The 12,633-nt window shown below is 44.8% G+C and overlaps 1 protein-coding gene across 1 annotated transcript; it reads left to right on the top strand.

The window, feature by feature from the left end:
- The first annotated feature begins 5,984 nt into the window (after positions 1-5,984).
- fancb (FA complementation group B) lies at positions 5,985-12,582 on the top strand. The gene is made up of 8 exons (XM_053495969.1): positions 5,985-7,152; positions 8,374-8,529; positions 8,714-8,806; positions 9,312-9,440; positions 9,593-9,765; positions 11,178-11,524; positions 11,635-11,878; positions 11,967-12,582. Exons 1-8 carry the CDS (start codon positions 6,274-6,276, stop codon positions 12,331-12,333), a joined length of 2,388 nt encoding a protein of 795 aa, XP_053351944.1. The 5' UTR covers positions 5,985-6,273; the 3' UTR covers positions 12,334-12,582.
- The last annotated feature ends 51 nt before the right edge of the window (positions 12,583-12,633 follow it).

Below are 12,633 nucleotides of genomic sequence, written 5' to 3'. Positions count from 1 at the left end.
AGAAATCTTGTCCTGCTCCTTGGCTATCTGATGTACTGCGCAACAACAGGAGAGAATTAAGAACTGCGGAGAGAAGATGGAAGAAATCACAGCTTGATGCAGATCTCATCTCTTACCAGACTCTTCTTTCCAAATTCTCATGTGATGTGACTTCTGCCAAAACTACCTTCTTCAGACAAAAGTTGGAAGCGTCTGCACATGATCCTGGCAAACTCCACAACATCTTCTCCTCACTACTCAACCCACCGACTCCTCCTGCCCCTTCCTCTCTGACTGCTGACGATTTTGCCACATTCTACGATGGGAAGATTGTAGCAATCCGCCAGTCCTTCGCTCTCAACCAAAGTCCTACGGCAGAACCTCAGGACCTTTCCTTCCCTCCTTTAGCAGAATTTTCCAACTTGTCATCTGACGAGATTCAACAGATCATCTCGTCATCTAACCCCACCACCTGTTCATTAGACCCAATCCCTTCCACAATGCTCCAGGCCATCTCACGTGACCTCCTTCCCTTCACCACAGCCATCATCAACCAATCCATATCATCTGGTCATGTTCCTGCCGCTTTTAAGAAGGCGAGGGTTATTCCCATCCTCAAGAAACCCTGCCTGGACCCATCAGAAGTTAACAACTATCGCCCGGTATCACTGCTCTCTTTTATTTCCAAAATTCTTGAAAGAACGGTTTATAATCAAATGTCTCTTTATCTCTCACAGAACAACCTTAATGACCCAAACCAATCTGGATTCAAAGTGGCACATTCCACAGAGACTGCCCTTCTGTCAGTCACTGAGAAGCTCCATGCTGCTAGATCTGCTAAACTTTCATCTGTCCTCATCCTCCTGGACCTGTCAGCTGCATTTGACACCGTGAACCACAAGATTCTATTATCTATTCTTACAAGCCTTGGAATTTGTGGAACAGCGTGGCAATGGTTTGCTTCTTACCTTAAAGATAGGTCATATGAGGTAACATGGAGGGGATCTACATCTGCCCCACGTAGACTCTCTACTGGTGTCCCGCAGGGCTCAGTACTTGGTCCTCTTCTGTTCTCCCTCTATACCCGGTCTCTTGGTAAGGTCATATCATCGCATGGATTCTCATACCACTGTTATGCAGACGACACACAACTTGTCCTCTCCTTTCCTCCCTCTGACACTCAGGTTTCCACCCGGATCTCAGCATGTCTGGCAGACATCTCATTTTGGATGGCTGCTCATCAGCTGAAGCTCAATCTCAGTAAAACCGAACTGTTGTTTATCCCTTGTGACTCATCTCCAGGTGAAGACCTTGTGATATCCATGGACAACAACCAAATCACTCCCTCAACCACCGCCCGCAATCTTGGGGTAACCGTGGACAATCATCTGTCATTTTCCCCACACATCGCTAACCTTACTCGCTCTTGTCGATTTCTTCTTTACAATATCAGAAGAATTCGCCCATTTCTTTCTTCACAGGCTACTCAGGTGCTTGTTCAGTCCCTTGTTATTTCAAGACTGGACTACTGCAACTCACTCCTGGCAGGCCTGCCTCTGTCCACGATTCGTCCTCTGCAACTGATCCAGAATGCAGCAGCACGACTCGTTTTTAACCTTCCCAAGTTCTCCCACACCACCCCACTCCTCCGCTCCCTGCACTGGCTTCCTGTAGCTGCCCGCATCAAATTCAAAACACTGATGCTTGCCTACAAAGCCAAAAATGGCCCAGCACCCACTTACCTCTCTGCGCTAATTACACCACGTACTGCACCACGTTGCCTCCGATCCTCCAGCACTGCTCGCCTCATCCCACCATCTCTCAGGGATCGAGGGCGGCATTCATCCAGGCTCTTTTCTGTTCTGGCACCTAGATGGTGGAATGAACTTCCTCTAGATGTCCGTACATCAGAGACTTTGACTATCTTTAAACGACGACTTAAGACTCATCTGTTTCTCCAGTACTTGGACTAACCCCCCTCCCCCACAAAAAAAAAAAAAAAAAAAAAAACTCAGTTGTGTTGGACTAATGGTACTTAGTTATTAACTTAGTTAACCCAGTGTAAGTATGTATCCAATGTTGTAAACATTAAAGCACTTTTTGTAAGTCGCTCTGGATAAGAGCGTCTGCCAAATGCCTAAATGTAAATGTAAATGTAAATGTACAGAAGAAGTAGGAGTGTACAGTAGGAGTGTACAGAAGGAGTGTACAGAAGGAGTGTACAGTAGGAGTGTGCAGAAGGAGTGTGCAGTAGGAGTGTACAGTAGGAGTGTGCAGTAGGAGTGTGCAGAAGGAGTGTACAGTAGGAGTGTACAGAAGAAGTGTACAGTAGGAGTGTGCAGAAGAAGTGTACAGTAGGAGTGTACAGAAAAGTAGGAGTGTACAGTAGGAGTGTACAGAAGAAGTGTACAGTAGGAGTGTACAGTAGGAGTGTACAGAAGAAGTGTACAGTAGGAGTGTACAGAAAAAGTAGGAGTGTACAGTAGGAGTGTACAGAAGGAGTGTATAGTAGGAGTGTACAGAAAAAGTAGGAGTGTACAGTACGAGTGTACAGAAGAAGTGTACAGTAGGAGTGTACAGTAGGAGTGTATAGTAGGAGTGTACAGAAGAAGTGTACAGAAGGAGTGTATAGTAGGAGTGTACAGAAGAAGTGTATAGTAGGAGTGTACAGAAGGAGTGTATAGTAGGAGTGTACAGAAGAAGTAGGAGTGTACAGTAGGAGTGTACAGAAGGAGTGTACAGTAGGAGTGTACAGAAGGAGTGTACAGTAGGAGTGTACAGAAGGAGTGTATAGTAGGAGTGTACAGAAGGAGTGTATAGTAGGAGTGTACAGAAAAAGTAGGAGTGTACAGTAGGAGTGTACAGAAGGAGTGTACAGTAGGAGTGTACAGTAGGAGTGTACAGAAGGAGTGTATAGTAGGAGTGTACAGAAAAAGTAGGAGTGTACAGTAGGAGTGTACAGAAGGAGTGTATAGTAGGAGTGTACAGAAAAAGTAGGAGTGTACAGTAGGAGTGTACAGAAGAAGTGTACAGTAGGAGTGTACAGTAGGAGTGTATAGTAGGAGTGTACAGAAGAAGTGTACAGAAGGAGTGTATAGTAGGAGTGTACAGAAGAAGTGTATAGTAGGAGTGTACAGAAGAAGTGTACAGAAGGAGTGTATAGTAGGAGTGTACAGAAGAAGTGTATAGTAGGAGTGTACAGAAGAAGTAGGAGTGTACAGTAGGAGTGTACAGAAGGAGTGTACAGTTGGAGTGTACAGTTGGAGTGTACAGAAGGAGTGTATAGTAGGAGTGTACAGAAGAAGTAGGAGTGTACAGTAGGAGTGTACAGAAGGAGTGTACAGTAGGAGTGTACAGAAGGAGTGTATAGTAGGAGTGTACAGAAAAAGTAGGAGTGTACAGTAGGAGTGTACAGAAGGAGTGTACAGTAGGAGTGTACAGTAGGAGTGTACAGAAGGAGTGTATAGTAGGAGTGTACAGAAAAAGTAGGAGTGTACAGTAGGAGTGTACAGAAGGAGTGTATAGTAGGAGTGTACAGAAAAAGTAGGAGTGTACAGTAGGAGTGTACAGAAGAAGTGTACAGTAGGAGTGTACAGTAGGAGTGTATAGTAGGAGTGTACAGAAGAAGTGTACAGAAGGAGTGTATAGTAGGAGTGTACAGAAGAAGTGTATAGTAGGAGTGTACAGAAGGAGTGTATAGTAGGAGTGTACAGAAGAAGTAGGAGTGTACAGTAGGAGTGTACAGAAGGAGTGTACAGTAGGAGTGTACAGAAGGAGTGTACAGTAGGAGTGTACAGTAGGAGTGTACAGAAGGAGTGTATAGTAGGAGTGTACAGAAGAAGTGTATAGTAGGAGTGTACAGAAGAAGTAGGAGTGTACAGTAGGAGTGTACAGAAGGAGTGTACAGTAGGAGTGTACAGTTGGAGTGTACAGAAGGAGTGTATAGTAGGAGTGTACAGAAGAAGTAGGAGTGTACAGTAGGAGTGTACAGAAGGAGTGTACAGTAGGAGTGTACAGAAGGAGTGTATAGTAGGAGTGTACAGAAAAAGTAGGAGTGTACAGTAGGAGTGTACAGAAGGAGTGTACAGTAGGAGTGTACAGTAGGAGTGTACAGAAGGAGTGTATAGTAGGAGTGTACAGAAAAAGTAGGAGTGTACAGTAGGAGTGTACAGAAGGAGTGTATAGTAGGAGTGTACAGAAAAAGTAGGAGTGTACAGTAGGAGTGTACAGAAGAAGTGTACAGTAGGAGTGTACAGTAGGAGTGTATAGTAGGAGTGTACAGAAGAAGTGTACAGAAGGAGTGTATAGTAGGAGTGTACAGAAGAAGTGTATAGTAGGAGTGTACAGAAGGAGTGTATAGTAGGAGTGTACAGAAGAAGTAGGAGTGTACAGTAGGAGTGTACAGAAGGAGTGTACAGTAGGAGTGTACAGAAGGAGTGTACAGTAGGAGTGTACAGAAGGAGTGTACAGAAGGAGTGTACAGTAGGAGTGTACAGAAGGAGTGTATAGTAGGAGTGTACAGAAGGAGTGTATAGTAGGAGTGTACAGAAAAAGTAGGAGTGTACAGTAGGAGTGTACAGAAGGAGTGTACAGTAGGAGTGTACAGTAGGAGTGTACAGAAGGAGTGTATAGTAGGAGTGTACAGAAAAAGTAGGAGTGTACAGTAGGAGTGTACAGAAGGAGTGTATAGTAGGAGTGTACAGAAAAAGTAGGAGTGTACAGTAGGAGTGTACAGAAGAAGTGTACAGTAGGAGTGTACAGTAGGAGTGTATAGTAGGAGTGTACAGAAGAAGTGTACAGAAGGAGTGTATAGTAGGAGTGTACAGAAGAAGTGTATAGTAGGAGTGTACAGAAGGAGTGTATAGTAGGAGTGTACAGAAGAAGTAGGAGTGTACAGTAGGAGTGTACAGTAGGATGGTACAGAAGAAGTGTACAGTAGGACTGTACAGTAGGAGTGTATAGTAGGAGTGTACAGAAGGAGTGTATAGTAGGAGTGTACAGAAGAAGTAGGAGTGTACAGAAGAAGTGTACAGAAGGAGTGTATAGTAGGAGTGTACAGAAGAAGTGTACAGAAGGAGTGTATAGTAGGAGTGTACAGAAGAAGTAGGAGTGTACAGTAGGAGTGTATTCCTACTGTATTGGAGTGTATTGGATTATTTTCCAATAATTGCACACACACTATTTTATTCCTTTAAAGTTACATTTAATGTTTTTTTTATTTTTACAAACACTCGTTCCATCAACAGCCTGTTTTTATTCACAAAAGCCTTTGGAATAAGTGTCACAATCAATCTTAACCCAATACTCTGCACGTGCTTTATTTATTTCCTAAATTAAATGTGATTGACGCTAAATCAACCGACCTGGCAACACACAAAATCGCTCGTTTCAGGCGAGATTCCGCAAAACAGCTGTGTTTCCTGAAACTGTAACTTCTGATCCGACATCTTGATTTTCGGAAACTGAGACCTCATGGACGCCATCTTGGCTCTGCGAAGAAACTCCGTTGCTCCTGCGCAGCCCACATACATACAGCACGTCAAGATTAGTAGTTTTATTTATTTATATATATTAAAGCGAGCAAAATGTTTTTATTAAAATATTATATATATATTGAATAAATCGTTTTGAAAATAGATTTAAAAAAAAAAAATCATCAGAATTTTACTACTAAGCCCCGCCTCTTCTGCGAGCGAGGATTGGATAAAATGTTTTATTGGTCCAATCAGATTTCAGCTTCCTCCGGTAAGGGCGGAAGTAGCGGGACGCGGAGGCGGATGGGGAGGGGCGATGGTTTGGCGGGAAAGAGGTACAAACTCAGTCTGGTATTTTTCTTGTGTTTATTCATGTTATTAAGTGTCTAATGTGGTTACATTTTAATAACACTTCTATTAAAATAGGAAATTAATTAAACACTATATAACATTGTTTCCTGAAATAATTATTATGTTGTGTACTTTGTTATCCAGCTTATCTGTTGTTCGTTTCCTTTTTTTTTCAGCTTTTATCGATATATAAGGAAGAAGAAGGATATTTTGCAAATGTCTGCCATGACAGAAATTCCTCAAAACTTGAAAGTCTTCTCAGGCTCTACACAACTCAACACTGATGTCTCGCTGTCGAAATCCCTGCCACAACCCTGAGGCGTCGTTTGTGGGCGTGGCCTGTCCAGCTCTATAGCTATATGTCGTCTTTATAGCTAGCTTACGCAAATTAATTGACAAAGTAATCAGTGTGAAGCTTGGTTCTTCCTCAACTCCTTGTGTTTTGTCTGTTTGGTATAAAGTACCAAAGATGTCCACAGATCATCAGGTCCATACGGTCACATTTCATGGTGACCTTCTCATCTTTCAATGCAAGCACCCGAGCCCGAAAGCCTCCGAGGTCACGTTCTGCCGTGTGTCCTTCAACCGGGACTCAGGCACCTTCACAAACAAAGATGATGAAGTAATTCCCATGTATAAAAACACCTCAAGAGCGGTTAGTATCGTCCGCTGCGCCACTGCCTTGAACGCGAGGACGAGGCAGAGAGTCCCGTGGGTGTTGCTAAGGCTTCACACGAAAGCATCTCAAGGGTTTAAGTACATGCTTTACTCCTTGACCGGTAAAACACATGCAAAACTACACGCAGAATTCTCATGGTCTTATGAGATAGGAGAAGATGTCTCCATTTTGCGCGGACCCACTTTGGTCTGGAGTCACCAGGACGTTGTTTTCTACATGTCTGCGGAAACTGGTGGCGTGAAGGAAGTCCCGATGCGTCTCAGGATCAACTTTATCGGCGAGTTGCCCCTTCCTCAAAAACACTTGGCAGTTCTTGGTTCAGGAAAGACAACAGAACAGGACGGGGAAGATAAACCTCTTCTTTATTTGTTAGAGGATGGCAGAACTTTTGACGCTGATCGTCTTTTACCCGCCGCCTACAGTGCAGTTGTCCAACGTATGCTGGTGCCTTCAGCGCAGGCAGTAGATGGATCACTTGGATCCACTGTGGTAGCTGTTACCTCTCAGAAACAGCTGGTGTGGTTTGAGAACGGACTTCCGGAAGAAGTGTGTCCGCTCCCATACGACGAGCCGCAGAGCGTTCGATTGGTTCATACGGGAAGCGGCTGTCTCGTCGTTGTCGTCTTTGGGCATGGAAATGTCTGTGCCGTGTGGAAGGATAGCTTCAAGGTAGGTTCTCTTCGGGGTTCTTCACGGCTCTTCCTTGGCCTGCCAGGTTAGGTGTCTTGTAGATGTCCTCTCAGTGTGAAGTATGGGGCATTGACTCTTGTGCTAGTGACTACGTGCCTTCTTTAATAGTGAGGGGAATCCCCACAGGCCACCTGATACAATTAAGGCTTCCCAAGTGTAAAGAGCAGGGATATGGGGGGGGGTATCAGAGGTTAGTACAGTGTTTTCTGAACTGAGTGGCGCTGACATGCTAAAGCTTCTCCGCGCTCTCTATTAAACACACAGTATACATATGTAATAGTGTTTTATTATCCTGTATTGGATAGAGTTCCTCCTCCCTCATTTCCATTACTTGTCAAATACAACGATGGTACGTTCCATAGCTATCATCTCATATCAGGTAGGTGTTGGTATCAGTGCATCTGAATGTAAATTAGCACAGTGTGAGTGAGACTGATCTCTGACACCGTCTGATACGTCTCTAAAGAAACGCTAAGGAGAGCCATGAGCCGTTAGGAGTCGAGTCTGAGAGTCGAGGTCAGGTTGCCTCTCCTTGCCTGTGTATTTCATCATTCCTCAGAGAGATGATATTTTCCTTTTAACGCTCTAAATACTCAGCGCTCAGTAAACCTAACTGGAAGGATTTCAGCCATGCCACAGCTCCCTTGGGCTTCACGACTGGTTTGGTCCGGTATTCTGAGTGCACTCTTGTGTGCGCGGCGTTGTCCTCTGAGGACTGGCCAATAGATGGAGCAGTTGAGTGCTAACACGTGTTTAAATTCCATATAAGCTCGGCCTGAGTGACTTTTCATGGCCGTGTGATGATTCTTTCCCTTCGAGGTGAAGAAGTCTGAAGGTTGTGTTTATCCCGAGTTCACACACACACACACACGGGGTTGGCGTTTATGTAGCTTTGTGAAAGAGATCTTTGTAAAAAAACGTAAGCAGGAATAACGTGATCTGTACACTACAAGGTCTGGGTTAGCGATTGAGCTTGTTACCTGCCCAGGCACAGCTGGCTAATTAGTTCCAGCTGCTTAATAAGATTGAAATAGTTTATTTTATTGAAGCGAACATGTTTAACACGTTTCTGCCCAAAATAATGTAACCAGGGTCAGTGACCTTGCTCCGAATTAGATAAGACTTACACTGGTCATGTGATCATAATTAGCTTTGTATAAGTTTTTGGTGAAGGCTGTGATGATGGCTGTTTCTTCCCAGGTGGCTGCGTGCTGGACAGATGTGCTTCTCTTTCTTGTGGATGATTTCATAGGGGCGGGGTTTGAGCAGATGTTGCTGGTTTTTGAAGAAATCGACTTAGCAGACGGAACCCTGGGGAAATTCCTCCTGACGGACCTCGCCGGTGTCTTTTACTCGGTCAGTATGTTTATTTTTGCTAACTCTGGCTCTGAGTCTGGCTGATTTGGTCACCATGTGGCCGGTGGCGCTGTGATTAGACGGTGATTATACGATGACGACACACTGATAAATGTTAAACTCCACCGGGGCGTTAATTTCCATTCTGATGAGCTGCTTCTGGTGTTTTTGTGTTTGTTCACAGCACGGAGGACCAGAGGGTGGAGACGGACACCGGTGCGAGACGGCAGAAGAAAACATGACCTTAACAATTCAGGCTCTAGAGGCCAGACTCCGGGTACGAGCTCACTGTAATAATCATTTAAAGGGGATGTTTATAGGAAGTACAGAATGTTGTATACATGTAAAAAAAAATAGAACAGGGTCATGTGACAAAGTGTCAAAACAAACAAGATGTCTGAAACAAATGAAGATTTTTTTTTTTTTCTTGGCAGATTCTGTAAAAAGCTTGTGTATTTTTTTTTTTTTGTTTGTTTTTTGATGGTTGTTTTGAAGTAAATTATAATGTGGTCTTGGGTCACATGATCTTAGTGCCATGGAAGGGAGGTTGGGCCTAATTAGCATCCTAAAAGTACAGGCTGCACTAAACAATTTCTGAAAATATTTTTTATAGATCGATGTACAAGGCCGAGACGACGACGGTATCAGTCGTCACTTCTTTTAATATTCTCCTTATATTTATTGTATACTTGTGTGTAGTCTGAATCAATCTTTAATTAGTTTTATGTCACCCACATGTTTGTGTTAACTGGTGTGTGTGTGTGTGTGTGTGTGTGTTACAGAGTGGTTTGGTGTTCCTCCAGGAGCTCCGGAGAGACTTGTGTGTTAAAGATCGTGTCATCCAGCAGTGTGTCTCCGCTCTCCGTGACCTTTTATCAGACAGGAAGTTCACCACGTCTCCGGCGCCGCAGGTCTCTCACAGTTTCTGTCACTCAGTTTCACTGCTTTGTGCCTGTCTGATCATTATATCTTATAAAGACGTTAGTGTGGTAATGACTCTGTTACAGTGTAGTGTGTCGGTACAGCGGTGTGTGTGAGCGCGGCCCGTGTCCCTGTGTTACAGGAGGGACTGGTGTCTCTGCTGGACGACCAGAGCGAGGAGGACGAGTGCGCCCCCACCTGTGTGAGGAGGGAAATGACTTTTATTGAGAGTCTCCCGAAAGTGGAGCGAGTCTGGCACAGAGTCATTGCAGAGACACTGGTGTTTGGGGCGCTTCTAACACCAGCCAATCAAACGTGAGAGTCATCATCATCATCATAATTAATAATAATAACAAATTGCGTATTAAATGTCCAAGCACATTATAATAAAACATTTGTTGTACATCAACAGGAAAATAATCATCACTCGGTGTCAATAAAGCACCGTTCATTAGTTTCCTCTAACGGCTCACCGCTGTGTTTGTTCCTCTTGTACCACAGCAGCGTCTCACCACAATCACACGTTCACACGTTTACACGATCTATACGTTTATTAGGGACAGAAACACAAATCAGGTCTGAATCATAAACGTGTGTGTGTGTGTTTAGCACAGCTGGGCCGGTCACACACCCTTGAACACGCACGTATCAGTTGTCACGCACACTTGGCCTGGAGTCGTCCCTGTCCCTTCATCACGTCCTCGGAGGAAAGAGACGGAGACGTACACGAGGAGACGCCAGAAAGACATGAGTCTGTACTGAATGAACAGATCTCTCAATCACAGCTGAACGAGTGTGTGTGTGTGTGTGTGTGTGTGTGTGTGTGTGTGTGTGTGTGTGTGTGTGTGTGTGTGTGTGTGTTCCTGCACATGTATCTGTCCTTCAGTAACAAAACATCCTCCCATCTGGTTTCCATGGAAACGGCCTGAAACTCTCTCTCTCCCCGTCTCTAGTTATCCCTCTGTCTCTTTCAGTCTCTCTCTTTCTTGTTCTCTGTTGTTTCCATCTGATGTTTTCTTTTTCTGCTTGTCTCTGTCTCTCTCTCCCCCCCTGTCTCTCTCTCCGTCTGTCTCTTTTTCTCTCTCTCTCTCCCTCTTGTCCTTTTGCTTTCTGTTCCAAACATTCACGTATCCGTCTCGTTCTGAATTCGTCTCATGTCTCTCCTCTACTCACGTCTCTTCTCCATGTCCTGTTCTCTGATCAGTCTCTCAGGCGTGCGGTCCATTCTGGACGTTTCTGCAGTGATCCTGAGTTCTGAGTCATCCCCTCTGTCCGTCTGTCTTTTATTATTTCATTTTGTTCCTTCATCATGTGTCTGTCTTCACTCTGTCCTCTACAGTTATACGTGTTTGTCCTCTTCATTCTGTCTGTCGTCTGTTCTTCTCTAATCAGATATCACCTCCTTCCTGTCTTCTGATCCTGTACTTCCTGTTATATTCTCGTGTTATCCTGATGTCTCCTGAGTGAGGAATAGACGTCCCCTGGTTAGGGACAGGACACTGCTTTTTTTTTTTTTTTTTTTTGCAATTTCCATTATAGTTTTAAATTTCCATCTGTCTATTATCTACAAAATATATTTTTTCACGCGTTCATATTTCAAACTAATATATTTTTACATTGTGATGTTTAGCCTTAAAGACGCCACAGCTCACACTCAACCGCTTCTCTGTTGTCTCTGTGTTGCGTCTCGCTTTATGTTTCTCGTCTCTGTCTCGTTTGTGTCTCAGGGTGGAATCTGACAGCGTCGTGATGACGGCTGCTATCGTAGCCACGCCCACTATGGTTCAAAGTCTGAACAAAACCCTTTGCTACCCCGAACCCTTGACCTCCGCGACCTCCGGACCCCCAGATGCTAAAAGGAGCAAGTTCCCTAGCGGTACAGCCATACTCCTTACCACTGACCTTGCCACGTTGTTGACCTCTGACCCCGATAAGTGCTCTGTTCTGCTGTGCTTTTCTACCAGCGACGCAGGAAGTGCGGCTCCGCGTTGTGAATTAGTGCGCTTAGATTTAAAGGGGGCGCTAGAGGGCAAATTTCAGCCGCGGCTCCTGGAGGACTGCAGCCTCGACTCGGGTAACTTGTGTGTGTGTGTGATACAGTAAACACCTCTGTGTGTGTGTGTGTGTGTGTGTGTGTGATCTATCAGGATGAAGCTCATTTACGTGTTTGTTTATGGTGTTCAGACAAGTCCAGGGAGGACCTGCTGAGTCTGATGGCAGCGTCCCAGTTTTGGGGTTTTCACATCGTGAGTACCGATCGCACCGTGGTGGACGTGTCGAAGTTTCTGGAGGAGAAGTTCAGAGCTAAACGTGTCCAGATCAGCCCACAGTATCTCCTGAGTGGGTCCACACACCCATCCAGAGCGTCCATGCTGTTCCACTGGAAACCATGTAGCTCCTTCAACGGAACCTTGGACGTCTACTCCAGGTCTGAAAACTCACTTTTAAATCATACGAATAATCCGCGATTTTGTTTATCCAGTATTTCTGAATGACGTTCGTCTCCTCCTCTGCAGCGATCATCTGGGTTTGCTTGGTTTCCTTGACTCTTTCTGCAACTTCCTTCCTTCTTCTCATCATATTACACTCCTCCGAACCGGGCAGGGCAGAACCAAAAGCCCCGCCCTCTTTATGGAGCATGAGATACTCATGATTAAAGAAGGCGTGGCCGAGCTGATCCACGGCGGCGTGAAGGAGCCGAGCGAGGTTCTGGGCGCTCACGTACGTCCTGAGCGGTGGCTAAAAGAAAGGAGCGCTCAGCTCCGCCCTCTTGTGGAGGGAAAGCGTTATCAGCGGATGGTGGAAAGAGCGATTGACCTTAAGATGGCGAGCGACGTTGCGGTCCTCGTGGAGGCGGAGCTAAATGGGAGTCGGAATGAATAAATCGCACTCCAGGGTGCAGCTCGTTACAGTTGTGTAATTAAAGCGCTTTGTTTTGTGAAAGTCGTTAATTAGCAGCACTCTCCATCCGCTATCACTGCTAATGAAGCTAACGACTAGCCAAGGATGGGAAATCTGAATGTCGCGCGTGTAGATGATGTATTATATCAGTGCTGTGTGTATTTATTGGTTTATTGTGAATTAATGTACATGTACTGTAGTCTTTAATAAACAAAAACAGAAGTGTGGTCATTTCTCTGTGCGTCTCCTCACCTTTCACAAAAAATTAAATCACATTATTTT

Source organism: Clarias gariepinus, chromosome 5 (assembly GCF_024256425.1).
Source record: "Clarias gariepinus isolate MV-2021 ecotype Netherlands chromosome 5, CGAR_prim_01v2, whole genome shotgun sequence".
Classification (NCBI taxonomy): domain Eukaryota; kingdom Metazoa; phylum Chordata; class Actinopteri; order Siluriformes; family Clariidae; genus Clarias; species Clarias gariepinus.
Note: the sequence above shows the minus strand (reverse complement) of the source record. Positions and strands in the feature narration are given on the sequence as shown.